Here is a 27952-nt window from a genome sequence, read left to right as displayed (position 1 = left end):
ATTGATAAATTTAAGTAACAATTTATAATAAATTTGATTGATAGACTGATTTATTATTTTACAATATTATATTTATTATTTATTCTATTATCACAAATAAATACTTAAATATTAATAAAAACTGACAACATAATTAATTATATTTTCTGCTGAAAAATATAATCGATTGTGTTGAAGAATAACCTATTGTGTTTCCGTTTATGCGTAATTCTTTACTATTATGCAAAAAGAATTACTATATATATATATATATATATATATATATATATATATATATATATATATATATATATATATATATATATATATATATATATATATTTGTTTTTGCGATGATTATAAATTTTGATTTTATGTGTTTTTTTCTCTTTATCTTTTCATTCATTAATTCCTTTTATCACATTTGTTGGAAGAAGAATCATATTTATTTTCTTATGTTTTTTTTTATATCGTTTGAAAATTAACATAGAAAATATGGATTAAAAAAAGCCTAATATGAAGATTTTGTATATAAATAAAATAACCGATACTGAAAATTTACTGTCCAACCAATGAAGGGAATCAAGTAATCTTATTTTATTAATTAAGTGTTATATATTTTACAAAGCATACTTCTAAATTATTTTAAATTTATTAAAAACTATAAAATATGAAAATAAATAATTAAATAGAAAGGTTGATTGACTATAATTTTTAATGAAATTTAATGAATGATAAATAAATTACAATTTTTATTTTTTTAATAAGTTATAATTCAAAATAATGTCTATATAAGTCTTTTAACAAAATGAAACGTTAAATACATTATTACAAGCATAATTTTATAATAATTAATTATTATTAAGTGGAAACGGATATTATTAAACTTGTCTCCCCTATTAATCACATTTAAAAGTTTCCTGTTACTGTTAGCTGAGGATAATTATGTCCTGTCGCTGTGCCCTGCAAGGTTGGTAATTAGTTGTACCAAATGGGTTGAAGCATAAACATAACTTAGGAACACATTTTGTGGGTTGTTTAACCAATCTAAGTTAATTTGCTTTTAAAATTATGTTTTTGAGTTGATTTTTTTTAAAAAAAAATTGTGAATATGAAAGACAATTTTCATCAGAATTAAATATAATTAATTTACACTTAATTTCAAAACAACACAACTTAATCTTGAAGGTATTTTTAAAAACAATTGATTCAAAAACGTAATTTCAAAAACAAATGAACCGTATTAGTAAAAAATCCCTTTTGTGTGTAGTTTTAGGAAATGTAAATCTCGTCTATTTATAATAAAATTAATTTAAATATCTCATCAAACGAAAATTCTTAAAATTTTATGTTTATTTTAATGGTTAAGAAAAAAATTATTATTCGTCATATGAATTAATTTAGAAACAGATATATACAAATTAAATTTGTTTTTTTACAAGATAATTTAAAATCCATGATTTATTTATGACAATGAGAAAACATTGATTTTTCTATTTTAGTCTAACTTGATATAGTCCATAATAGTTCTGAAATAGAACGCTTAAAGTGATTTAATAAATTTAGTTTGCAAAGATTTTAAAGTAATGTAAGACGAATTTATCCTAACGTGTTAATTTTTTAATTGAAACTGTTTATTGGTTTAAAATAATTAACTTATTTAATTTTGATTTTCGTGTAATACGTAATAAAGAAGTTTTTAGTAACATTACTATATGATATGTGATACGTCGAAAAGTATATGTCAATATTGTAGATTCTTGAAATTGATTATATAAGACTTCGAATTTTCGAAGAAAAAACATTTACGATTTAAAATATGTTATTATAAGGTGACGGAGAAGGGTTCTGGATTTGGAAATGGAGAAACTCATAGTGGCGACGCCAATTTGTCGGCAACGATGACTTTAATCACGTTAGTGTGACACAAATAACATTGGCACGACAAGAGTGATATAAAAGAAGAAACGACCCTCAGAAAAGAAGAAAGTGAGAGCGAAAAGCCTATTGATGTGGTTTAAAACCTATATCAATTATTATACTACCCACTTACAAAGCATCGTTCAATATGGCTATGTTATCATCCAAGTTGAATGATATTTTTTTTTATATTATAACTAAATAATAACAGATATAAAAATTTAATAATTATAAATTAACTTTGGTGTTTCTTTCTTTATCGATTATTACATAATCAATAGAAAATGACGTGGTCGAGAGCTTTTTTTTTTTGAAGTATCGAACAAAAACATAGCATATATATTGATTAAATTTAGGGAACAAATTGAAACAGACGAAGAAATGAAAATTAATAAAAGTGAATTTTTTACCAAAATGGTGTAGTACAAAATTTACCTTAATGGGCAATTTTAAAAAAATTACATCAGTTTAGGGGTAAGTTGTGTCTATGTCACACAGCTTCAATTTTTATTTTACAGACATGTAGACCCAAAACACGGTTTTGAATTTGAACGTTGAAAATAAAAAGTTATGTATAGGAAGTACGCATTCATTATTAAAGTCGCGAGTTAACCATATAATGCGCTTCAAATACAGTCAATGATGATTAGAAACCATTGTGTGTCAATGAAAATAAAAAAAGAAAAAAGACATTACGTATTTACGGACAAGTTAAGAGATTGATATTTTTAATCTTGGAAAGATAAAGAACATTTACTTCACTTAATCGTCATTATTTATCTATTGTCAACTATATAACAATAGTTGTTGTTTTTCAAATATATAATGATAGTTTCTTCGTTGTTTTTTAATTTTACAATTATAATGTCGGTCATTCTTAAAATGTCTACTAAACCAGTCCATTATAATTCTTTTCTCTAATAAAATTACCAAGTCAATGACTTTTTTAAGGGAAATATAACAATATTATTGGAAAAATGACAATTCTAGTCATGATGCTTGATATATGATCTATAATGAGAATATCAACGATGGTAGATTATTTGTTGGGTCTATGAAGGTTGACAATTAAATATTGCACTATACTATTCGTTGCATTTTGTTTTTCATGTCATTAACCTTGTACAAGCAATTGAAGAAGACTTGATTTTGACGTAAACAATCTTAGTTGGAAGGAAGATTAATTAGGCTCATCTAGTTAGATATTGTTCGAAAAAAACCATATGGGACAATGCACCTCTATCATATCTCACCTTATTATCATTTTTTTTCGACACTTTGAAATTCCTCTAAATTTATGAACCTTTTGTAAAAGTTAAAAGGTCTTCTAAAATAGGTATTGAGATTATATTCTTTGGTTTTGTTAAAATCATTGATGGTCAATGAGTTTTTATTTAGTCATATTTGATATTCTTAATGCTCGGATTGTTCAACTTGAGGAAAGTATGTGTTACCTCCATTATCACTTTTAGCCCTCTTAAGTTTACTTTTAATACATGCTTATTTGAACTTATAATGTATTTTCTATATATGCTTGTGTTCGAAAGCGTTGAGAGGTAGTAATATTACTTATTTATGAATAACAGTATACAAACTAAATGTTATTTATCACCTAAGTTAAATGATTCAATCAATGACCAACAATCTACAAACACTTAATACTTAATTATAAAACTTAAATAGCTTAATTATAAAACTTAAATAGCTTAATTATCAAACTTAAATAGCTTAATTATCGTAAAATGTATATAACATAATCATTTAATATATTACGATTTTCTTCAATTACAAAATTCTAATTTATATGTGTTCTACCACGATAATCAATTACAAAAATGTTTGTAAGGATTAAAATAATCTGATAATCGATTACTTGTAATCCATTATAATGGTGCGTTTAAGAAAAAATATTCTGGTAATCAATTACGTTTATATTGTAGTTGATTATAATAATGATTATGAAAATTAGAAATCGTTTTATCCTTATACAACTTTCAATTAAAATTAATATCGTTAACACCTTTCGTTATTTCAACTTCAAAGTCGTCCAAAGTCCCATGACTTTTATATTGACCATTTGATTGAACTAAAATCATATGTAAGAGACACGATTTCTTCATTCCCTCGACGACTTGAGTAGTTTTAGTTGTATAAACTTTTTAAAATTTGACAATTTTTAGTTTTGTAAATTTGTACGATTTCTATAAAATAAAAGTTGAAGTCGTAGGATTTTTATTTACCCTGAAATTTATTTTAAACATACTCGTTTTAGTAATTTGTGTATAAAAGTGCATCATTTTGGTAAAAAAAACCAACAAAAATAAATTTCAAAAGAGAAAGTAATTTGCATGAACTTAAACATGCTCGAGCAAACTAAGGTAAACAACAATTTGAATGTGGCTGTGTGAGTAAGAGAAATTAAATTACAAACAGTGAGTGAGATCTAAAGAGAAGCAAGTCCCACTAATTCATTAATGCCAGCAACCACCCACCCTATTTATCCACAGAATTTCTACCACCCCACTTCACACATGCCAGAGATCCACTGCTATCACTTTCTTTCTTTCGTGTTCTTCTTTATCAGTAGAAAAATGATACCTCACATACCCTGCATTCTCTCTGCGGTTCATGTTATACTCCTTTTTTCATCAACCCAATTCAGCATCACCGCAGAAGCAACGAGAGCCCTGGAACAAACCCAACTCCATTTCCAGGTAGCAAACTCCACATGCGAGGGAACACTCTACCCGGACCTCTGCGTCTCAACCCTTACCTCTTTCCCAGATCTCACCTCAAAAACTGTACCACAAATGATATGTTCTGTCGTGAACCACACCATATATGAGGTCACATTGTCCTCCTCCAACTGCAGCGGTCTCCGAAAGAAGCTCCCGAGTCTCAACAAACTCGAACAGCGAGCTCTCGACGACTGCCTCGACCTCTTCGACGAAACCGTGGAGGAGCTCAAAACCACCGTGGCGGATCTCTCCCAAAGCACAATAGGGTCGAAGCGTTACCACGACTCGCAGACTCTCTTAAGCGGCGCCATGACCAACCTGTACACGTGTCTGGATGGCTTTGCATACAGCAAAGGGCACGTGAGGGAGAAGATTGAACAGGGGCTGTTGGAGATTTCGCATCTCGTAAGCAACTCGTTGGCCATGCTGAAGAAAGTGCCCGAAAAGAAGAAACAGTCGAAGAACGAGATTTTTCCCGAATATGGAAAGATGAAAGACGGGTTCCCGTCGTGGGTTACCCCTAAAGACCGGAAGTTGCTTCAAGCTCCGGTGAATGAAACGAAGTTCGACCTTGTTGTGGCCCAAGATGGCAGTGGCAACTTCACCACTATAGGTGAAGCAGTGGCTGCAGCTCCAAACTCCAGTGCGACCAGGCAAGTATACTACCACCTTATCCATCACGTTATCACCTCATTCATCGGTACTATGTTTTTCTTTTCTTTGTTTTTTGTTTTTGGTAATTGCAACTTGTTAAACAAACTCTTTAATATTTTTATATAGAATCACAAGAAAAATTAAACTAGAAGAAAGATTCACCAAATCTTGTAATGTATGATAGATGATCTGGTAATAGCGATAGGATATTAAATGATGCATTGAATGCATTTTCAGAATAAAAGTAAAAACCCGTAAAATAAATAGTTTGTGTAATATTAATATTAAACTGGTATGATATAATCGAAAACCATAGCCATTATGTGGCTTTAAATTGTTTGACGTTTTATGAAGTGGTAAATTTTTGAAATGTGTAGATTTGTGATACACATAAAAGCTGGGGCATACTTCGAGAACGTGGAGGTAATAAGGAGGAAGACCAATCTGATGTGGGTCGGAGATGGAATTGGAAAGACTGTTGTGAAGGCAAGCAGGAACGTCGTTGATGGCTGGACTACTTTCCAATCTGCCACTGTCGGTGCGTTTTACTCAAACCTCATAGAAAGTTGATTGGTATCCATTCTTTAAGGATAACATAAAATAAACATCAAAACAAAAAGTCCAACAACTAATTTGTCTGAATTAATGTTCACTCAATAAAAAGGCAATAATAATAGCAGAAGAAAAAATAGAGACAAAAATATCATTCCTTACATTATTTGAATTATTACTGGTATATAGTAGTAAAGGTAAAACAAACATTCGAATATCACAATCACATTAAGCACTTAGACCTTTACCTGCATTTTCAGATGCTCTATATAGTAACCTAACCTATATTCGAATATCACAATCACGGGCTGGTGTCGGTTCTCTGACAAGTATGCTGATAAGAATTACTACTATCGGAACCTGCGCTTTGTCATTTTCTATATCTTTTTCATTTCTGGGAAGCAAATTAGATTTGAACACGAACAACTAGAATTAATTAACTACTTCTTTCAAGCCTACCAATTCAATTCATATATTAAAGCTCGTAACATATCAATTTTTTTTTTCCTGCGATTAACTAACTAATATCAATCTTATTTTATTATAAACAAAATTGAAAGGTATATTTAGCGAGGAAAATTTCTTTTGCAACACTAGTAATTGAGTAACAATTATTTTGTTGGCTGTAATTACATGTAAATTATTATATAAGTAATGTCATTTTTTCTCTTGATAATTGACTTAAGATCTAAGTTCATGAAGAAGAATTAACATGTGAATAATTTGGTATATATATATATTTCTTTAAAATTGAAAATTGATGGATTTATAGGATGGACAGCACAAAAAGAAGTTAGAGATATATTGCATAAGAACTTTGTCTTATATATATTGTAAAACCAAAAATAACGTGTCCTTCATGATAAGACACCTTGGCCTACATATATTTCTTTTATATTTTATGACAGCTGCCGACAACACTAACTATAAACACTTACCTCAGCTTTTTAAATTATCCTTTCGGAAAACATAATGAATGAAGCTAATTGTTATGTATGGAACTGATGTTTGTGGCGTTCAGCTGTGGTTGGAGACGGATTCATAGCAAAGGGTATAACCTTTGAGAACTCAGCTGGGCCCAGCAAACACCAAGCTGTGGCTCTAAGAAGCGGGGCTGATTTCTCAGCCTTCTACCAGTGCAGCTTTGTTGCCTACCAAGACACGCTCTATGTCCACTCTCTGCGTCAATTCTACCGCGAATGCGACGTTTATGGAACCGTGGACTTCATCTTTGGTAATGCAGCAGCGGTGCTCCAGAACTGCAACTTGTACGCAAGAAAGCCTAATCCAAACCAGAGGAACCTGTTCACCGCACAAGGCAGAGAAGACCCTAACCAAAACACCGGCATTTCCATCATAAACTGCAAGGTTGCAGCAGCTGCGGATTTGATCCCTGTCAAATCTGAGTTCAGGAATTACCTGGGTCGTCCCTGGAAGATGTATTCGAGGACTGTTTTTCTGAATTCATTGATGGAGGATCTGATAGACCCTGCAGGGTGGTTGGAATGGGATGGGACGTTTGCATTGGATACTTTGTATTATGGAGAGTACAACAATAGAGGTCCTGGTGCAAATACAAGTGGCAGAGTTACGTGGCCTGGTTATAGAGTCATCACCAACTCCACTGAGGCAAGCCAGTTCACAGTTGCAAATTTCATTCAAGGCAATGAATGGCTGAACTCTTATGGCATTCCATTCTTCTCTGGCTTGACTTGAATAAGTGCATGCTCTTATTCGATGAAGTATCGGTTTTTTGGTCTTTGCTATTTCTGGTGCCACTTAGCAATAAAGTAAAAAGAAATAAATGTTCTCATTGGAGACCTCACCACGAGGAAGAATAGGGACATACTTCAAGATGTGGAGGACCTAAGAGCAAAGAAGCTCTTGAATAAGTTTTATCTATATTATTTGAATACTTTGAATACAAACCTATGCTTCAGTGAGAAAACATCAAAGTGGTGAATTGTATGGTCTGAGTAGAAGAGAACTAATTCTCACTTTTTCGTAATTTTTAAGTAATTAAGTTGTTTAAATAATGATTAAATCCTTTATAAAATTGGTAAACCGAATTATATTTTGGATTAATCAATTAATGGGTTTTAATTTAGTTTTATTTCAAGTTGTAATTAAAGTTCAATCCACAACTTTTGTCGTCAACCTTTGAAAAACCAAAATATAATACATAATTAAATATTTTTTGAATGATTTTTAGTTGTCATTATAATCAATAATTAAGTAATGAGGTCATGGTTATCAGACTTAACTCGTAAACTCTTACGAGTTTACGTTTGTAGACATGGCTTCCGAGTTAATTCGAAAGTAAATTCGTTTTTTACGTAAACTCGATAGAATCAACTGTAAAATTAGTGGGATCGTATAAAATCGTAAGTTTGGAGCGATTATGCAAACTTGAAAGTTATATATTTAATGAAATACATCAAAATTAATAGCAATAATTCATTTATTTATGTTTTACAATATTTATTTTTATGAACAATATAACTATAAATTTTATTTATTTAAAGTTATATAATTTTGTAAACTAATTTGAATTAAGATATTATTTATATAATTTTTTTTCTTCTGAAGTAAACTCTTACGAGTTTACGAGTCGAGTTTACTCAACTCTCACTAATTTACGTAAACTCTCGAATTTGATAACCTTGAATCAGATCTTTATATTATATTATCATAGATTATGTACTTTCTTATATTAGTTCTTAAAATGATTATATATCAAAATTTGAGATACAATAATACGAAGAAATAATATAAAAATTGAATAAGAATAGGATTAATTAGTTATGTGTTTATATTATTTACAATTTTGTCACAAAATTGAATAAGAAATTTTTGTCAGAAAAAAACTATATCGACAAGATTTGTAATTTTAGTAAGAGAAAATTGTATGCTCAATAACTTTTACTAAATTTATGTTGTGCTTTTATTTTTGTCCTTAATGGTGAGTTGTTAACAGTAATGATGTAGAAATCAACTATGGGTGATGGAAAAAGATTGTCGCTCACAAGTGTTTCATTATTAGAGGGTTTTATTTGTAATTTTTGTCAAGAAAAATTATATAAAAACTTTTACTTTTTATAAAAAATTGTATAAAAGTTTGTAATTTTTGTTAAAAAAGTTACATATTAAATAATAATATTTTTTTATTGAGTATTCATGACGAAGATATTAAAGTACCGATCTATAAATATGTTTATTTTTGTTTCTCCTATTTTTATAAGTGCATTCCGACTAGAAAAGAAGTATTTTTTTTTACGTAATTTATGGATGGGATATATGAGAATCACTTCTCCATATAATTATGTGTGCATGGTGGAACAAATTTCGGAAAGAGTTGATATTTTTTGGTTACAGTAGAGAGAAATTTCTAATGATTACCAAATTAGTCAATACAATTAAATATGAGCAACCTCGGAACTAAACTCAAAATCAAGTATCTGTAGATTAGATGAGAACAACAAGGTGGTTGTTTTGTTTAGTGAATAGTGAAAATTTATAAATAAATAAATAACCAAATAGGTTGGTTATGCGACATTTTTTAATTATTTATTTGCCTTGAATTTAAAGTTTCAACGGAATTATTAAATGTTTTAATTTAATTTTAAATTACATGCTCCCAATAAATATTTAATATCTATAGATACAATATTGTAGAATAATCAAGTTGATCTGATTAAAACATTTCACGTAACAAAGGTCGAGAACCGAAGTGAAGAAAAAGAAATAATTGGGTTAAAAGCCTCTATCAGCCCACACTTTAAAGTCCAAATTGACATTAGGAGGCAAATGAATAGAATAAGGTTGTTTCTTCATGCATCCCATCAAATTTCTTTCAACACCTCTTCCAGAAATTTTGATCCAGAATGAAGAAATGGCCATAGAATAAGTGGTTCATTTAATATTGTCGAGCAACTAATTAGACATCACGGGATACAAATGGTGCAGAGTTATTAGCAATTGGTACGTATAGTCACATACCCTTTGCTTGAAGCACGTGGAATGCCACGAAATTGTGTTAGTTTCACATATGGTATTCATGAAATATTTATGTGTTGTGATAGATCTCTCTTTTGTGGTTTTGGAAACCTAAGTACCTTTTGAATCAATTACACTGTGACATGTTAATAATTTTTTATAACAATTCTTTTTTATATTAAATTATGTGTCATTATTTTATTAATATTTTTAAATTTATTTCTTAAAAAATATTTAAAATAGATCAATCATAAACCAACTCGACGTTATAAAAAATTATTAAAAAGAATTGTTAAAAAAATTTCCTTTCTTTTGTGTCTTCTTCGTTTTCCTGTCTTCATTAGTTTGGTGACATACGCTTAAAGGAATTTTTGTAGGGATGAAAAAACAAGAAAACCATTGTTCTGAATATGAGATTGGTTCATTCTTTCTCGTAACATAAGAAACTGTTTGTTCCCAACATTGATCACTCTCACCTCGTGGTCTACATAATTACATACATCACTATTTAGAAGGCATTTAAAATGTTATTCATCACAAGATGGAGCCACCTTCTAGAGTGTTTGCTTTTCTGTCATGTTGGTTTTTCTATGCTCTTTTTTCTGCCTTAATTGTTATGTAACATAATTTAAGTGTTGGATGTAAAGTTAACTGTGCGTTTATTAAGTATTTTTATCTTAAATTAAATTTATCTTATGTTGAGTTGAGTTGACATGTACACCAAACACTTCAAATATTAATCAAAATCCTATTACATAGGAGATATCATTCTTTGTTTTTTTAATATATCTGAGACAAATTTGTTCGGATAACAAATCAGAAAAATATTATTAATCATGGGTTAAGTTATGTGAATTCATAATTACTTAAAAAACAACGTTATAAGAACATCACACAACTTCTTTTGAAAAAGTGAAGTCTGTAGAAGTAATGATAACTTCACTTTTTCATACATTTATATCATACTCACAATTTTGTTTTTAGAATTATCATGAATCCATACAACTTAGTCTATGATCAATCATATTTTTTTAACTTGTCCATTTGTAATATTTGGAGAAATTGTTCCATGTAAAAAGAAACTCGTTTTTTAGACAGTAATAGCGGCAGGAGTTGCATAACTTGTAGCAGTTCATGCATGCATGACTGAAATTGTATCAACGATACAAAACATATAAGGCAGAATGAGGATGGTAACAATTGGAATTATATGTGTGAGGGATCATACTTATCCCTATATATAAGTTCCATATCTGTTATGTATGGGCCTTTGTGAAAATGGTTTTTGGAGAACTTCAAGTGATACTTCTTCTCCATGCTCTGTTCATCACCTTTCTCCGACAGTTTTTCTTGTTCGAGCACCGTGTCCTTGTTTTTATTGCATTTCTTCACTCAAAAAAATACAAATTTAAATAAAAGTTAATACCTTTGTTTTACTGCTGAAGAACAATGGACTACAAAAACAAGAATTAAGTTGTGAATCAAATATAAAATAAACTCCACAATTTGATTCATTTTATTCTCTAAAAACATAATCTTTTTTATTTTTAAAAACTCTGTTAAAAATGAATAACCATTTTAAATATTTTGTTTATTTATTTAACGTAAAAGATTAAAATAGTATTATAAAGAACATGAGTACCTTTTGACAAAATAACGTCCTGGCATAATGGAAAGGTTAGTTTCTGTAGGTCTGCATGGACAGGAATCAAGTGGTTAAGAGATGGAACCAAACAATGTCAGTATGTTTTAGCACCATTGATGTGTATGTATGACTTGATTCTCTGATTATCACTACAAAAGTAATCTGTAGTAAATAATGTCTATGACAATCTATACCCAGGAAGAGGGATCTTTAAGATAATGGGATACTATTTATACAAAAAGCATGTGTATTCATTGATGTGAAGACATTAGTTTTTCATGGAAAAGAATATTTACAAGTAACTAGCCCAGCTAATAATTTGCATCAGAAACCTGCTGATCAGTGATGTTTCCTATTTGTTCAATAACACCAAACAGCAGTTTATGCCTACAATTTGACAGAGATTCATACTTTACTTACAAGTTCTAAAGAAAAATAGGCACTAGTTCAGGAGAAAATTGAAGATATATGATTATTTTTTATGAAATAACCATTGCCTGATGAATGTTCCCACTAGTTTCTATTTTCATTTAACATCAGTTTCCTAAAATAGGCCTTTGATAACTCTTTTGATAATAAACTTGTATTGTGGGTTTGCTGTAGTGGTGGTGCTAGTTAGCTACCTTAGGTTTTCAGTTTAGGATGTGGACCTAATTATTGTTGTATTGTAACCAAGCAAACAAGGACGTTGCTGAGGAAGCTTTTGGCTTTTATAAATAGATACAAGAGGAGCAAGAGATACTTGCAGTTTGTTGTTGGTTGGGTTGGCTCTGCTCATTTTACTTTGGGCAGTTCAATATGACTTTTTCTCTCTTTTCTTGTCTCCTTTTCCTTCTTTCTGTCTTTTCCACCCTTTCTCACTCCCTCACTCCCCATTCCCACCACCACCCTCACTCTGCCACACACAACTACAGAGATGCTCTCACAAAATCCATCCTTTTTTTCGAGGGTCAGAGGTCAGGGAAGCTCCCTTCTAACCAGAGGATGTCTTGGAGGAGGGACTCTGCTCTATCTGATGGCTCCGCCATGAATGTATCATACTATCAACACCAGAGTTTTACCCTTTATCTCAGTTCCATTTTTTTTTGTTCTTTCGCTTGTGCACTTTTCTTATTTCGGGTTAAATGTGCAATGCAGGTTGATTTGGTTGGAGGGTACTACGATGCTGGGGATAATGTCAAGTTTGGTTTTCCCATGGCCTTCACCACCACCATGCTTTCTTGGAGTGTTATTGAATTTGGTGGGGTGATGAAAGGTGAGTTGCAGAATGCCAGAGAGGCCATTCGTTGGGGCACAGATTATCTTCTTAAAGCTACTGCACATCCAGACACCATTTATGTCCAGGTTAGTCTTCTCTTCTCTTCTCTTCATAATGGTTGCTTTTATTTGTCAACTTTTGTCATGTTGCGCCAAAATGCTTATGACTACGGAGAAAGCAAGGGAAGTACGGTTATTGGGTGTGGTTTTTTTGCAGGTGGGAGATGCTGAGAAGGACCACGCTTGTTGGGAGAGACCTGAGGACATGGACACCCCAAGAAGTGTTTTTAAAGTAGATAAAAACAACCCTGGTTCGGATGTGGCTGCAGAAACTGCTGCGGCTCTTGCAGCCGCTTCTCTGGCTTTCAAGAAAACTGACCCAGCCTATTCCAAAACTTTGGCTAGGAGGGCTATTCGTGTATGTGATTCATTTGACACGAAAACCACACTTTGATTGTAACGTAGTTCTCTAAAGTAATACTGAAAATGTGATGTTGTGCTTGTTTATGAATATAGGTTTTCCAGTTTGCTGACAAATACAGGGGATCCTACAGCAATGGCTTGAAGTCCGTTGTGTGCCCCTTTTATTGCTCCTACTCTGGTTATCAGGTAAACAAATTTATATTGCATTTCTGTGTAAAGTAAGAACAGTTCCTGAATGATGCCTTGGAAATACGTTAGGATGAGCTGTTGTGGGGAGCTACTTGGCTTCACAAGGCTACTAAGAACCCAATGTACCTAAACTACATTAAAGCGAATGGACAGACCCTTGGGGCTGCAGATTCTGACAATACCTTTGGATGGGATAACAAGCATGTTGGAGCAAGGATACTGCTTTCCAAGGTCCAAAATCAAAATCAATCCCTCTTCTTTTGAAAGGGTGGTAACAGCAATAATGGTTTCCAACTCATGTTTGTGTTGTTGGTTTTAGGAATTTCTTGTTCGAAAGGTGCAATCCCTGCATGACTACAAGGGGCATGCAGACAATTTTATCTGTTCTGTTATCCCCGGTTCCTCCTCTTCTCGATTCACCCCAGGTAAAGGTTCTTTTCTTTTCCTTTTTCCTTTTTCTTTTCTTTTTCTTACTCAACTATTGTATGACCATTGTTAACACAGGTGGACTTCTGTTCAAGATGGGTGATAGCAATATGCAGTATGTGACTTCCACCTCCTTTATACTCTTAGCTTATGCTAAGTATTTAACCAAAGCCCATGTGGTTGTGAACTGCGGTGGAACCACAGTGACTCCAAAGAGACTACGTGCCATAGCCAAAAAACAGGTACAGAGAATAGACCCATCAGAATATTGATTATTGTTCTATGAAAATATCGATCTTCATTTATTATTTTTTATTTCAAGGTGGATTACCTGTTAGGAGAGAACCCCTTGAAGATGTCATACATGGTGGGGTATGGGCCACGGTTTCCGCGAAGGATACACCACAGGGGCTCATCGCTGCCGTCCGTTGGTGTTCACCCTGGCAAGATCCAATGCTCGGCAGGGTTCAGTGTGATGAATTCAGAATCACCCAATCCCAACACTCTAGTGGGTGCCGTTGTTGGAGGACCAGATCTGAATGATCGGTTCCCTGATGAACGGTCAGATTACGAGCAATCAGAACCTGCTACTTATATCAACGCACCTCTTGTGGGATCACTTGCTTATCTCGCACACTCTTCTGGCCAACTCTAGGGAACAGTGTCTGCAACTTGTGTTTGCACCTTTTGTTTTAATTAAATATTAGTGTAACCAGTTTAAGTGTTAAATCCACTTTGTTAAGTGTTGATTTTAATGGAAGAAGGTTTATGTTTATATATATACTTTGTGAACATTTAATAATTGACAAAAGTATAAAGTAATTTGGGGGTGGGAATGTGTGAGAGAATGTATAATAACGATGATTAATCCTTGAAAGTTGGAAGTAATGAATTGTTAATAAAGAGTGAAAGAGTGTCAGAGGATATAAATAAAATATAATAAGGAATGGGAAATGCTTGAGTAATGCACATTATACAAAAAATTAGTGAGTAATAATTTTGATTTGAATATTCTACTGGCTTGCACATAACGAGCTTTGACCGTTGAAAGCCATATAGAGAAATGTGGATGAAAGGGTCTGAAAAAGCTTGTAAAGATGGACATGTGAAGTGTAAGAAGTAAAAAGTAATGAGTGGTGGGAAGTGAGAGGATCATACATAAGATTGAAACACATTCCTCCACTCCGACTTACATAGATGTTCAACAGATACATTATTTCTTCCTCTGTAAATTATAAGAAAATTATACGAAGGATAATAATATTTTTAAAAACATTTTCTTACAACATTTTAATATTATTTATTTATTATTATAATACAAAATTATCCCATAATCAATAGTAATAATTATAAATATTAAGATGAATTAATTATATAATAATACATAAATAATATTAAAATATTATAAAAAAAATGTTGTGAAATATCATTATGTTGATAAGAAAGTGAGGGTGTTATTGGTCATGTGCTTGTTTGTTCCTTTGTAGAATTTATTGGTTGTTTCTTTCTCCCTGGAATTCGATGAAGTCGTGTGTTTCAAAATAAAATACTTTTTTATTAGAAGAACAAGTTGTTTATATAAAAGTTCCTACTTAAATTTAAATTTTAGAAATCTATATAATTACAGATATTGAAGATAAGAAGCATGCTAAGCATATGCGTGGTTTTAGTATAACATGTAGGAGACGTGCATTTAATAAGTCAAAACATATATCTTCTTGTGAAGTGAGAAACATCACCTTTCTCCTTTCCGGCTTCCAACAAAATCTCATCTTTCTTTCTTTAAATCCTATATTTGTGGTTGATGTATCTCTTCCAATTCCATTACTCTCATTGCTTAAAATATGTTCTTAAGAGTTCGAGGACATCATGTCAAGACTTTTCAAAGTTCTTCTAACAAAAATATATTTCTTTAAGATCGGAAGATGCATATGCACAAACACTCCGACAAATTAGTTAAATATGCCATATAACAATTAATGTTATAATAATGAACTTAAGTTATTTATTTCGATAATTATACTATTTATAGAGTAATTATGATCTTTACTTATATGGACTTAGTGGACGTAATTAGTCATTCATTTATCTTATGAACCAATTGTTTAATTTAGATTCTACTAAACTAAGAAGTAATACGTTATTAGCTTTGTTAGTCCAAAAGTTAGTCGGACAGACCGGCTTATGGCTAGATAGTGATAGTCATACAAGCTGACTGTGATCAAATGGAAATAATTAGATAGATTAACTTATGACCAGGTAGAAGCAGCTAGACAGTCGACTTGTGGTCGTGTAGATCACCATTAGCTTCAACAGGCAGAATATAGTAATGGTAGGAGGCACACAGTCTTTGGTAAGCAACACCTAGTTATAAACAAGCGACACACAATCCTGGTTAGACATAATCCTTAGCAAGTGATACATGACACTCAACAAGCAACACATAACTTTTGACAGGTAGTTCTCGACCATTGACATGCGACATATGACCCTTAGTAAACAACGCTTAACTTTCAGTAAGTAGCTTCTGACTCTCGACATACAACATATGATTTTTAATAGACAACGCTTAACCTTTAAGAGATAGCACTGGACTATCATGCGACATATGACAAACAATATTTAACCTTCGATAGAGTCCTTGACATTTTATACACTAAATTATCCTAAGAAGACATCAATATTAATAAAATAAAAAATATCCAATCATATACCATACAAATATATATATATATATATATATATATATATAGATATATCTAATTATTAAAAATAAAATTATAATGTATGAAAATTTCCGAACTCAGAGACTAAAAAAACTTTTTCATATGCTTAATAAAAAAAATTAGTCTAGAAACTTGCAAAATTACAAATTATTTCAAGATCATTTAGAGCTTTTATTCTTTAGAAAATAATTTTATATAAAATTTACTTTAAAAATTAATTCAAATTTACATTAATTTTGTTGTACTGTTTATGTTTAAAACTTACATAAAAATTTAACTAAAAGTTTTCTTTTTCTTTAGAAGATAATTTGCACACACGCACACTCTAATTTTAACTTTTATTTTTCTTCTTTTTCACTATTTTAAAAGTACTTATACTGAAGTTGTTAAAACAATTCTAACTTTATTGCATGAAAGTATTTTTCAGTGTCTTTTTTTTAACGAGTTATCTTAAAAGTTTTCTCTCCAGTCAAATTATTTTAAAAAAAAATATCTCCTATATCTTTCTATCTACAGTTTTTAGTATATTTAATTATAACTTTTTTAAGATTTTAACTTAAAAATATCAAACAGAATGCCTTTTATGAAAACAAAATTATAACTATAAAACTAAATATAAATAATTGTTATAGTAAAAAATATTTTTTATTTATTTTATAGATATTTTTTATTGTAAATAGTTATTTTAATTTTAAAAAATTATTAAGTTAAAAAAAATGATCAAATAAAAAACAGTTAAATTTTAAAAAAATGATGAAAATTAATAAGATAATCATTTAAACTTTAAAAAACATTACTTACTAAAGGTAAAATAAAAAAATGACATGTGTACACTGAATTCCCTATTATCACTGCAAAAAAGTCTAATTTTACTGGAGGTTTTATTTTACGTTACCCGTGGTTTTAACTCCGTTTAAATATATTACCCGCGGTTCTAAAAACCCATCGGAAAAGCAGCATCGATAATAATTACCGACGATTTTCTAAAAAACCGTTACTATTTTTGGAGTTTTCAAAACCGTCGATATTTGCGGGAGTTTTCACAAAACTATCAGTAATTACCAGGGGCTTTCACAAAACCGCCGATAATTATCATGGGTTTCCAAAACCGCCGGTACTTACAGAGATTTTTGCAAAACCGTCGACACTTGCAGGGGTTTTTTCAATATCGCCGGGAATGAAATTATTTTTTTATATTTCAAATATTATCTGATTTTCATAAAAAAATTGTTTTAACAATACAAGACACAATTAAATAATTTGAAAATAAAATAAAATATTATTATATAAAATATATCTAAACATTGTTAACATTTTTAAATACAATTAATTATTGAACATAAAAATTAACATTATTCAACCATACAAATTAAAAAAAAATTCAAGAATAATTGCTAAAATTGTCCAATCTTTTAGGTTGGCCAATAGCTCCTAATTATTAGATATTAAACATTACTTCAAGAGTCCAAAACAAATGCACAAGTTTTCCAAACATTCCATCTTCTTTGCTTACAACTCTTTCGCTTTCCTGAAAAATAACACAATTGATAGTCTTCAACATTTAAACAATAAAATGCAAGAAAACAATATTTAATTGAAGTTCTATTCCAATTCCAAAACAAACTATTACTTCATAATAAGATAGTATGACAAAAAAATAGCATAAACTTATTACTGTTTCAAACCTCTAATGCATTCACTTCCAATATTGGCTAGTTTTATGAACCAGATTACCCTTGTTATTCAATTTTAATTTTAAAAATAATAATTTTAATACATTACGTCAATATTATTGTATTTTTTTCTTTCAATTCAAACAATTTAAAGGATATATGATACCTAGTATAATAACTAGCCATCCACCTTTGACAATCTGAATCATAGAATATTATCTGAATGTATGCTAGCTGGAGATAAAGGGTGAGTTTCAGAGCTATAATTTAACTTTGCTTTTTAAGGTGCTTCTTACACTGAAATTATATGACCATTAAATTAAATAATTTTATAATTCAACCATTTAATTTCAATTCTCACCAATTCATCAATTATAATCCCTTTTAACAAACGTATGCAATTTACACGATCAAATACATTCCCAGCCACCATGCTTGAGCTAAATTACAACATCCACAGTCTATTATTCAGCAACATAAAACAGGGTTATACGGGTGGAGCGGCATGCATTGAAGTAGTGGGTGGTGTCGTGGTAGACAAATGTCATACGGGATTTGTTTGGTACATCTTGTCTTTCATGAGTGTCCAATTAAAAGATTATCCAACCATATACCTCAATATTAAAAAAAAATATGATAAAACGTGAAATATTTAATGTTGAAATAGTCATACAATTCAGTAACAAAACATGTATTAAAAGAAGTTATGTTTCTTAAGAGTAAACGTAAATCCCTAAAGAAGTTATCGTTATAAAAAATGTTACAAGTTAAACATTTAAATCGGATATTTTATAAGAAAAACATTAATTACAGATAATTTTTTTATTGACTACATCAAATTCGTTGATAATTATCCATAAAGCTCAACAGTATACATAATTTCAGTTCACCTATTCATTTTGCACAGCCTCTTCCTTGGGAACTTAGTTGGGAATTGATCACCTATTCATTTTGCTAAGTGTATCCTAAACACATCTATCCTTGTCATGTGTCTGTTTGCCTGTTGCACAAAGTAAAGCAATGTTAAACTTTTCATAAAAGTTTACAAGTGAAAAAGAAAACTGCAGCCTGACATATCAGCATCTAAATGTTGTAATTTGTACTCTAATACTGCAATCAAATATTTGATCTACCTCAACAACAAAGCTTGCCCATAGTTTGTTCTTCTTTCTTTCCATCTTGGCTTTCAATATATCCAATCCAAAACCCCGAATTATGTCAATGATGGGCAGGGAATATACCCTGCACATCACAAAGCATCCGCAACAAAGTAATGCCAATGAATTAATTTTGTATAAGTAATCCAAATGATAGATATGTAAAACATACACTGAATTCTATCTTACCTGTATGAGCATTACGAAGATATCTGAAGAACTTCCATGTGCTGCTACTGTCACAACTTTCCCATTTTCTTTAACAACCTTCAATGTTCTATCAATCTCACTCTGCCTTGATTTTAGAATCAATCATACACAAGTTTTCAATAATGTTATTATAGAAAATCTGATACAAATGCAATCATTTATACAATATTATTTTTGGTCTATCTGTATATTGTTGCAGCATATTAATTATACACGACAAAAATATATAGGTTCAGAGTTTCAATATCTCACCTACTGTATCGTACACTACATCAAATTTTTCTTCCAGCTCTTCAAGCAGCCCCTTTGTATAATCAATGGCTAAGTCTGCTCCCAAGTTCCTTAACAAGTCCAATTTCCCAGTACTGGCTGTGGCTGCAACCTTTGATGCCCCAAAAAACGTGATTCGTTAGCTGCATCGTCAAACACATACACAACAAATCATTTGGCATGTTCTGAATTGATTTATGTTGATAATGAGAAAATTTTCAATTCTAGAAGGAATTTAAGAGTGTTCCATAAACACATTATCTTAAAGACAGTGCTGCAATAAAAACATTATTTAATGACAGTGCTGTTAGTTCTCTTACTTATACATACTTGTAAATCTTATTTAGAAAAACCTTATTCTTGAATCAATCTTAAAAGTGTTGAGTCGGTACTCATCACATTCGAATCTCTTGATTACATATATCTGTTGATTACATATATTGTTTCGTGTCCCACTTCGTATGCCCATGTAATGCCACAGTTTTTGCTATCCGCCACACCACTGTTTTAGAACCACTTTCTGAGCTATCTAAGAAGGGAAAGCTATGACCGTAACCACCCCTTGGAAACCTCACTATATTTGTTTGAATCTGATCTGTTACTGGTCGCTAGATGCAAACTAATATGAATGGAGATGAAGTACAGATGCATTGATTCAAACAAGTCTACAATATTAAGATAAGACTAGAAATGCAATGCAAGATTTAAAACTAAATTGAAATCTCAAAATCACGAGTTATAACCAAGGTTGGTAGCAACTAGCGTGACAGCCTAAAGTGTAAACTGTGACTTCAAATTATATTCGCTAAGATAATCTAACTAATATCTACTGATGCAAACATAACCAATGCAATGTAAGTTGATCCTAAACAGAACCATTTTCATGTGAGTAAACATGTGCATGCATGTAGGTAAAATATTGGAAGTACAGGGGAGCGCTTAGTTAGGTGCTTAGATGGGTAGTGAAAAAGGACCAATAATAAAATGAATCTTTATAAGAAAACAAAGTACAAAAAGCAGAGCCAACAATTGTGCGTTATTGATGGAATCTTCCACAAAGCTTGTTTAAGTCAAGTACTAAACCAGCGGAGCAGAGCAAATGTGCAGTGTCGTGTATTACCTTTCCAAATCAGCACCATTTAAAGCCTTTATGTTGGTCTCGTTTATGCTTTATCAGATTCTTTCACTATTCACAAGTCATGGATCTAAAGCCTCCCTCTGGTATAAATGAGTTGTGTTACCTCTGCATTGAAAACGAAGACAATAAGAGTTCTCCAAATTTCATTGTCTTCACAGTGATTATTGCAGTCATTGTTATCCAAAACAACACCACAGTGATGGTAGGTAATAAGCAGAAGAAGTCTTCTTCCAGTTTCTTCTCTATTTTCAACGTCTTCTCAACATTCATTACGTATAAAATGATGGAACTAGTTTCTGTGATATGTGACATTAATCTTTTAGCTGGATTAACATCTTCATTATTACTTAATAAGGCAACCTATATTTCTAAAGTATAACCTGGAAGTGTTGGACCACCTGGGAAGCAGTGCTACTTATATTAGATGCAGCAGAAGCATTCCTCCTAAGCTTTGGAGGATTGAAACTTTCAGCAACACTGCTTTGTTGACGCACAATTCCTTCAAAAGAAAGTACGAATCAAAATCAATGATGCAATAGTTATATATATTAAGGAACCAAACAAACCAGACATTCGCTTCAAAGTTATATTGACCTTACGAAAATAGAAGCAAATAAGTCAAGAAAACATCACTATGAACTAAAAAGTACATAAATATAAAATGAAGCTAGCAAGTTGCAATCTCATCATGTCAAGAATGACAAAGAACTGAGCAAGGTGAACTCCTGGTATCTTTCGGGAACATCTAAATTTATTCTACAACAGGGAAAATAAATATAAAGTAAGAATATTTGTAAATTCTAGCCGAGGCAGTAGTGTCGGAGATTAGCTTCGCCGCATCGCTCTCTCCCTCAGCACGGATAATCGAGGCCTGTCACTCCTGCTTGGCCTTCATCACAACGAACTTGGACTGCTCAGCCTCCTGCTGCGCCACCTGCTTCTGCTCCACCGCTTGTGAGAACTCGCTGCCGAGGAGAGGTGCGATTTTTCTATCATACAACCTACAGAAAATCACAAGCTCCTCAAAATCGCCATTGGAGAGCTCCTAAAAAACGTCGAGGTTGGTGAGCTTTGGGTTTTCAAAATTAGGGATTTGGAGGAGGAGAAGACAAGAGAATTAGAGATTGGAAAGTGTCGAAGGAGTTGAAGACAGAGAAGTCGAGAAGAAGGTGAAGATAGAAACGACCAGAAGACGGAAGCGCGGCGTTGGGTGCCAAATATTTTAGAAAGTACTGGAGGCGCGACTTTGAGTGCCAAATATTTTGGATATTTCACTTAAACACGGTTTTGTATTGAAACCACCCATAATTAGGAGAGGTTTCAGGAAACCAACCCCTACTATATTGCTTTATTTTTGTAGTGTATAGATACTGTATTTGTGAAATAATGTTAATAGTATTTCCTTTTGTAAAGAAATCAAACAATATAGTTCATGGTAAAAAAAGTGTCATTTTCAAACTTCAAAATTGAGGGTCATTTAACATGTAATCTCATCACAAGTTCTAAGATAAATAATGCTTTATTTTTACTTATCAGTGAGATCACAATCCAGGCCTTGATCACAATCAAGAAACATTCAAATTCAACGACCAGTACTCACCATCTCTCACATAATCTAACTTAACATAGACAAGTCTTCCATGAAACTCCTCTAGGTCGCATCACATCACGACATCTGAGAGCACCAGAACCAAACTTTTATTTGCTTAGATTATTATTATTGTGTCTTCTGTCAAGCCTCGCTAAAAACATCCAATTAACTTGCATCATCTTTTGCTAGGGGCACAGATTTTGCCTGCAAAAAAAAAAAAAACAAATGTAATCCTACAAATAAGAAGCCACAGGGCAAACCTCTTCATGACAACTAAGAATGCATGTAAGTAAGATCACTATGATCCGACCAATCTCCACATGAAATGTAACTATATGTTAATAACTCAGTTGTAATTTGAAATTTTCGATTTAGTCCTGAAATGATGGTTCGGATATTTGTCATAACCATGCAATGATGAAGTTTGTAATCGTGCATGAACAATTTCATGTGACTCACCAAATCACGGAACTTGAGGATATAGAACATCTCAAGATATCGTCGAGTTTCACGCCTCTCCAATTTGGAAACGTATTTCCAGAAACTGTAAACTCCCGCCAAGGTCAAGAGCCTTTCGGAATAAATCTTCCAAGTGTAGCTTTCATAAATTCTTTTAAGACCACCATCAGATATTTTCTTCCAATGGCTTGGGTCAGTCTTGCAGGTTTGGAAGAATTCAACCAATAGCTCTGAAGCTTGATCAGGGTGATAAGGATCAATGTGAAATCCTGATATACCATGCTCGATGATCTCAGCTGGACCACCATTGCTAGTAGCAAATGTTGGGAGTCCACAGGTCATGGCTTCCACAACTGTGAGCCCGAAAGCTTCATAGAATGCAGGCTGAAGCAATGCAGTAGTAGTTACAAGGAAATCCTGAGCGATTAAATCAAATGGGAAAGAGATATCAGTATAATTATAATACCTGAACGAAAGCACCTTGTGTGTCTGCTATGTAGCGATACAGCTCCCCGTTACGTGCCCTATTTGTTTGGGCAGCAATCCAACGAAAATCACCATTTAAGTTGTACTCTTTGATGAGACTGTGCATCTTCTCAATTTCTGCAATTTCTTCTCTGTCGCTGGACTTCTTTACATCTATGTAACCAGCTACTACAACAAGGTTTACCAGCTCCCTCAATTTGCTGCTCTTACCAAATAATTCAACCAATCCTGTCATGTTCTTCACTCTGTCTAGCCTTGCCATGGAGAAAATTATGGGCTTTGACTTGTCTTTCAGTGTTCCACTGTCACATAGAGACAAAGATAAACTCATTAGCTGTGCACATAACGCCAAAATACGTCTTAACAGTAATTACAAACAGCTCTAAGTATTATATCCCTTATCAGGAATAAGTGAGTGGAAACAAGGGATCAATACTGAAGAATACTTGAGTTTTTGCACGATGCACAACAGACAACTAGGTCAATTTTTATTTATATTGATCCTTCATGGATGGTAAAGGCAGAACTATTAAATTAATCATAAGATCAACTACACATGGAGATACAGAATGATGCAAAAGTTTCGCAACTGAAATAGACTCACATGTAGTCATCAGTCTGTGTTGGATCATACAGTAGCTGTTCAATGGAACCGTGCAGGGATGTAAGCCTGTTCTGCTTTTCAGAGTAGGGAAAATATATTGACATATCTGCTCCAGGAGAAACAATATTGAACTTGGGATCAAAAACATCAATGCCGTGGACAACCCTGTACAGCCCAGGAAGAGTAAAACCAGTGTGGCTCTCATACTGTCCAACTGTATTTTTCCTGTAAGTATAAGTTAAAGAAAATGAAATGAGTGGCATCAGCATACCGAAAACCAAAACATATATAAAGATTACATCGAAAAAACTTCAAATGTCTGAGATGCCTAGAGAGATGCTTAAGCAAAATAGTAACTATCCCACATGCCTCTGAAAGAGGTTTCCAAGACAAAAGAAATGACTAGGTATATTATACTTACGTTCCTGCAATCTCTTGGTAGGTGCTGGTGATGATAAAATCAGCGTTATTCATGGCTATTAAATCAGCAGTGAACTGGCATGAAAAGTGATATTTGTCATCAAATTTCTTCCAGTATATATCTGAATCCGGATATTTTGTCTTCTCAAGTGCATGGGCGATGGTGCACTACACATGGTAACATCCAAATCAATTTAAGGTGGACTGTCGGCAGTAGATAACATCAGATGTCACGTTTCGAAAGGCAAAGTAAGATAAGAAAAAAGAGGGACAATAACCTGTGTAACTCCCATTTTATAAGCCAATAAAGATGCAACAAGATTCCCATCACTGTAGTTTCCAATGATGAAGTCAGGATAACCTTGTAACTCAGCAGCAATTTCACTGGCAACGTCCTGTTGACATACTCAGCCATCAATATTAAATGGAAATGATAACAAATCTAAATTAAGCTAAGAAATTGCTTAAATCCTAATAATGATTCATGGGCAAGTGAACAATTCAATTACCTCTGAATAAGTCTCTAGATAAGGCCACACATCAAACCTTGAAATCCATTTACGGAGAGTTCCTGACTCTGATCTGAATGGAACTCGCAAAATATGTGTGTGCTCGGTACCACTGACTCTTTCTAGTCGTTGATTGCAAGTTGTCCCCTTTGCATCGGGTATTAGCCTGGTAACCTGCAAAATAGCAGAGAATTGAACTTGATTTGAACTCAAAAAACGATCAAATACAAAAGCTTTATCGATATGAAAAGCCAGACCCAAAGAGATACACTTACAATCAGAATTCTAGGAGTGAAATCTAGTCCTTGTTTCTTAATCCGAAGGAGCATCTCATTCTCAAGGGCACGCACTTGATCTAGTATATAAACAACCTGCATATAAAACCTTCAATGTAAGATAAAAGGATGGAAACAACTAAGGGAAACAAAAAGAGGAGGCATTAAAACAACATTCTTTTCAGTATATGACAAATGAGATAGATACCTGCCCACCAGTGTCAGGCAAACCCAAGACATTGGCTTGTCCGAAGAAGCCATGAGGAGACAATATAACAACATTGAATACCATTGGCACTCTGCCAAGAAAAGTCTCTAGGGTAGAAGGATCAGGAGCCTGAAGAATATCCAGTAGCAGATGCATCGTTTCCAATACCCTTTCAGCAGTATCACCCCATCCTCTCTCAAAACCCATTCCTTGTAACCTGCATTCGGAACCAATCAAAGGAGAAAAAAAGTTAAACTAAAAAAGTCCCACAAAATTCTCCCAGCACTCTGTTGCAAAATTAAAACACGTAAACCCCGTAAGCTTACACGTATTCAAACTCTGAATAAGGTGTATCACGTGGAATCTTATTAAGATAATCCTCAGTCTTGGCCAGAGCAGTCTGGAGTTTGGAAATGTTCTGTATTCTGTCATTCAACATCAGAGCCTGTGACATGGACAACAAGGGAGAGAATTACTGATTCCTCGTACTAAAACAAAGAATATAAATAAGACATTGAGTACTCATAACTCAGTTTAAGAGCATATATGTCATTCAGAGAGAAGTACATAAGTTTCATTGTTGAAACTATAGCTGCTGTCACGTAACATAATCACATTATCGAAGTTCATAACATAACACAACATGCTTACATGGCCCTTATACTTGTGAGCTCGGAGGAAATCAAGCAAGGGGTCCAAGGAGTCTTTGTTGCGGAACATAATTGATGAAAGGTGGCGATTGAGAAATTGGACACCATTGCCAATGGATGATGAACGGGATGGACGAGGGAATGAGGCATTAAATGGCTCAAAATCAAGTTCCAGTACAAAATTGTCATTATTCCTAAAGCACAATAAACAGAAACAATCACCAATGTCAGAAACAGTCCAGGGTCAGAGTTTATTTCTTCAATGAAAACTACGCAGTATTTCTTACTTTCCATCCACAAGTTCTTCCTTAAAGCTCAGATATTCAGCAACGCTTAATTGCTCCACGCTCAGTTCAGAGACATTAACACGGACATATTCCCAAACACCAGGTCTTGGACGAACTCCTATTGCCACAAAAGGAGGCAAAACTATGGCTTCCTGTCACAAAAATTATGCTACCCATTTTAATTCCATATGTTAAATCTTCCAACGTGATTGCGAAATAACTTTTCCGAATATGACAGTTTCAATCGTTAACAGTACCAACAACAGTACTGGGTGACACTGATAATGACAATAAACTGGTACTCATTTTCCTAACAATGGTCAACCACGAACCTCAGTTGCATGCACACTTGAAATTCCATCATATTAAATTCCAATTTAATGCTTTGTTTTGAATATATATATATATATATATATATATATATATATATATATATATATATATATATATATATATATATATATATATATATATATATGGAAATGTGCAGTATTAAGTCCTTATCGGTTGGGATGTAAATCAAGGTCCCAAACACTTTGTATTTATTTGAATTTATTTAAAATTTCAATCCATCTTTTCAGAAACTGAGAAGAAATTCCAAAAATAAAGAGAGATTATCACGTAAGTTTTTAAATAAATTATTCATCTCACACGTAATAAATTATTCAATTATTTTCTAAAAAAAAGTATCTATCATCAGACCACGTGTATCTCACTGGTTAAACTCGAGAAACATCCTTTAGTGGGGTTCCGTACCAAAATGTTATGAAACCTCAACAACTACTTAAAAAAAATCATAATATTTATTAAATAATATTTCATCTAAATCAAAGTTAGGATAAAGTAAATTACCTGTGCTGCCCTGATAATTTCACCGAAGGGACCATTTTTAAGATCCAGCTTTGCTTGATCGTCCCCAGGGATGTTGTCAAGTTCATCAATTAAGTTATGAGGTTGCAAAATCCCTTTCCCCTGAGCCACATACCTTAAAAAACAACATGCAAAGACAAGCATTCATAGAAATGAGACATAACATAGAAAACATGTTAATTATTTAAAAAAAAAAGTAGGGTTGATAAACTAAGAACCTGGAGAGAAGAGAAATGAGTTCGTTACGATGAGCAGAGAGAGTGTCTTCAACGCGATCTCTGATACTGGGAAGCCTACCAAGCTTTGGTTTTGGCTGAGTAGACATGCCGAACAATCTTGTTATGTATAGATGTCAGTTAAAGCAGGATTTGGAGCTTCCAATTGCAGTTAGAAAAAGCAGCAGAGTTAATGAAGAAAGTTGTGAGAGTTGTGTTGTGGATCATCAGAGCTGAGTTCGTTTATATAGTGAAGAGAAAAGCAACAAGAAAGGTATACATGTCCATCATTCACTATTTTTCTCTGAGCTAAATATATTTATAGTTTTTGTAATAATTTTAGTATTTTGTATGGTTAGATTAGTAACCACTGTTTCTTATACTTCTTCTTCTCACCTTTCTTCTAGAGATATGTTAGGTCAAGC

General features: G+C 32.5%; 3 protein-coding genes and 1 long non-coding RNA gene across 13 annotated transcripts; 2 read left to right on the top strand and 2 right to left on the bottom strand.

Annotated features, from left to right (window-relative positions):
- The first annotated feature begins 4411 nt into the window (after nucleotides 1-4411).
- LOC108326934 (pectinesterase) lies at nucleotides 4412-7862 on the top strand. Its single transcript, XM_017560563.2, has 3 exons — nucleotides 4412-5290; nucleotides 5669-5829; nucleotides 6865-7862. The coding sequence occupies exons 1-3, from the start codon at nucleotides 4431-4433 to the stop codon at nucleotides 7557-7559; spliced, it is 1716 nt and encodes a 571-aa protein (XP_017416052.2). The 5' UTR covers nucleotides 4412-4430; the 3' UTR covers nucleotides 7560-7862.
- Nucleotides 7863-10930: 3068 nt separating this feature from the next.
- LOC108327850 (uncharacterized) lies at nucleotides 10931-14235 on the bottom strand. Its single transcript, XR_001832063.2, has 3 exons — nucleotides 14111-14235; nucleotides 11482-11532; nucleotides 10931-11225 (listed from the first exon to the last, which is right to left on the bottom strand). It is a non-coding gene; the product is annotated as an uncharacterized LOC108327850 (long non-coding RNA).
- Nucleotides 12206-14558, top strand: LOC108327849 (endoglucanase 17). The gene is made up of 8 exons (XM_017561573.2): nucleotides 12206-12516; nucleotides 12622-12828; nucleotides 12959-13159; nucleotides 13258-13350; nucleotides 13423-13584; nucleotides 13673-13778; nucleotides 13858-14021; nucleotides 14102-14558. Exons 1-8 carry the CDS (start codon nucleotides 12283-12285, stop codon nucleotides 14432-14434), a joined length of 1500 nt encoding a protein of 499 aa, XP_017417062.1. The 5' UTR covers nucleotides 12206-12282; the 3' UTR covers nucleotides 14435-14558.
- A 3206-nt stretch (nucleotides 14559-17764) lies between these two features.
- On the bottom strand, nucleotides 17765-27770 carry LOC108328968 (sucrose synthase 2). 10 transcript variants are annotated; one of them, XR_008247352.1, is made up of 21 exons: nucleotides 27531-27770; nucleotides 27295-27427; nucleotides 26443-26594; nucleotides 26157-26349; nucleotides 25832-25950; nucleotides 25506-25722; nucleotides 25298-25393; nucleotides 25023-25196; nucleotides 24792-24908; nucleotides 24515-24681; nucleotides 24094-24318; nucleotides 23470-23791; nucleotides 23004-23387; nucleotides 22554-22748; nucleotides 21334-21452; nucleotides 20936-21058; nucleotides 19798-19958; nucleotides 19525-19630; nucleotides 19312-19420; nucleotides 19069-19178; nucleotides 17765-18033 (listed from the first exon to the last, which is right to left on the bottom strand). XR_008247352.1 is itself a non-coding variant. In XM_017562903.2 (14 exons), the coding sequence occupies exons 1-14, from the start codon at nucleotides 27635-27637 to the stop codon at nucleotides 22710-22712; spliced, it is 2445 nt and encodes an 814-aa protein (XP_017418392.1). In that variant the 5' UTR covers nucleotides 27638-27770; the 3' UTR covers nucleotides 22454-22709. The 10 variants fall into 10 exon arrangements, 1 of the variants encoding a protein (XP_017418392.1); XR_008247351.1 differs by lacking the exon at nucleotides 17765-18033 and having other exon boundaries at nucleotides 18937-19178; XR_008247357.1 differs by lacking the exon at nucleotides 17765-18033 and having other exon boundaries at nucleotides 18937-19178; nucleotides 19312-19356.
- Between the last annotated feature and the right edge of the window lie 182 nt (nucleotides 27771-27952).

The sequence above is a fragment of the Vigna angularis genome, chromosome 2 (genome assembly GCF_016808095.1).
Source record: "Vigna angularis cultivar LongXiaoDou No.4 chromosome 2, ASM1680809v1, whole genome shotgun sequence".
In the NCBI taxonomy this organism is placed as follows: domain Eukaryota; kingdom Viridiplantae; phylum Streptophyta; class Magnoliopsida; order Fabales; family Fabaceae; genus Vigna; species Vigna angularis.
Note: the sequence above shows the minus strand (reverse complement) of the source record. Positions and strands in the feature narration are given on the sequence as shown.

Excerpts from the sequence above, each read along its gene's own strand:
- LOC108327849 (XM_017561573.2), top strand. The coding sequence starts at position 12,283 with ATGACTTTTTCTCTCTTTTCTTGTCTCCTTTTCCTTCTTTCTGTCTTT. Across the intron at positions 12,517-12,621 it reads CTGATGGCTCCGCCATGAAT|GTTGATTTGGTTGGAGGGTA; the intron begins GTATCATACTAT and ends TGTGCAATGCAG. Across the intron at positions 13,160-13,257 it reads TGGCTAGGAGGGCTATTCGT|GTTTTCCAGTTTGCTGACAA; the intron begins GTATGTGATTCA and ends TTATGAATATAG.
- LOC108328968 (XM_017562903.2), bottom strand. The coding sequence starts at position 27,637 with ATGTCTACTCAGCCAAAACCAAAGCTTGGTAGGCTTCCCAGTATCAGA. Across the intron at positions 24,909-25,022 it reads ATCTAGAGACTTATTCAGAG|GACGTTGCCAGTGAAATTGC; the intron begins GTAATTGAATTG and ends GTATGTCAACAG. Across the intron at positions 22,749-23,003 it reads TCCTCAAGTTCCGTGATTTG|GCAAAATCTGTGCCCCTAGC; the intron begins GTGAGTCACATG and ends TTTTTTTTGCAG.
- LOC108326934 (XM_017560563.2), top strand. The coding sequence starts at position 4,431 with ATGCCAGAGATCCACTGCTATCACTTTCTTTCTTTCGTGTTCTTCTTT. Across the intron at positions 5,291-5,668 it reads CCAAACTCCAGTGCGACCAG|ATTTGTGATACACATAAAAG; the intron begins GCAAGTATACTA and ends TGAAATGTGTAG. Across the intron at positions 5,830-6,864 it reads TTTCCAATCTGCCACTGTCG|CTGTGGTTGGAGACGGATTC; the intron begins GTGCGTTTTACT and ends TGTGGCGTTCAG.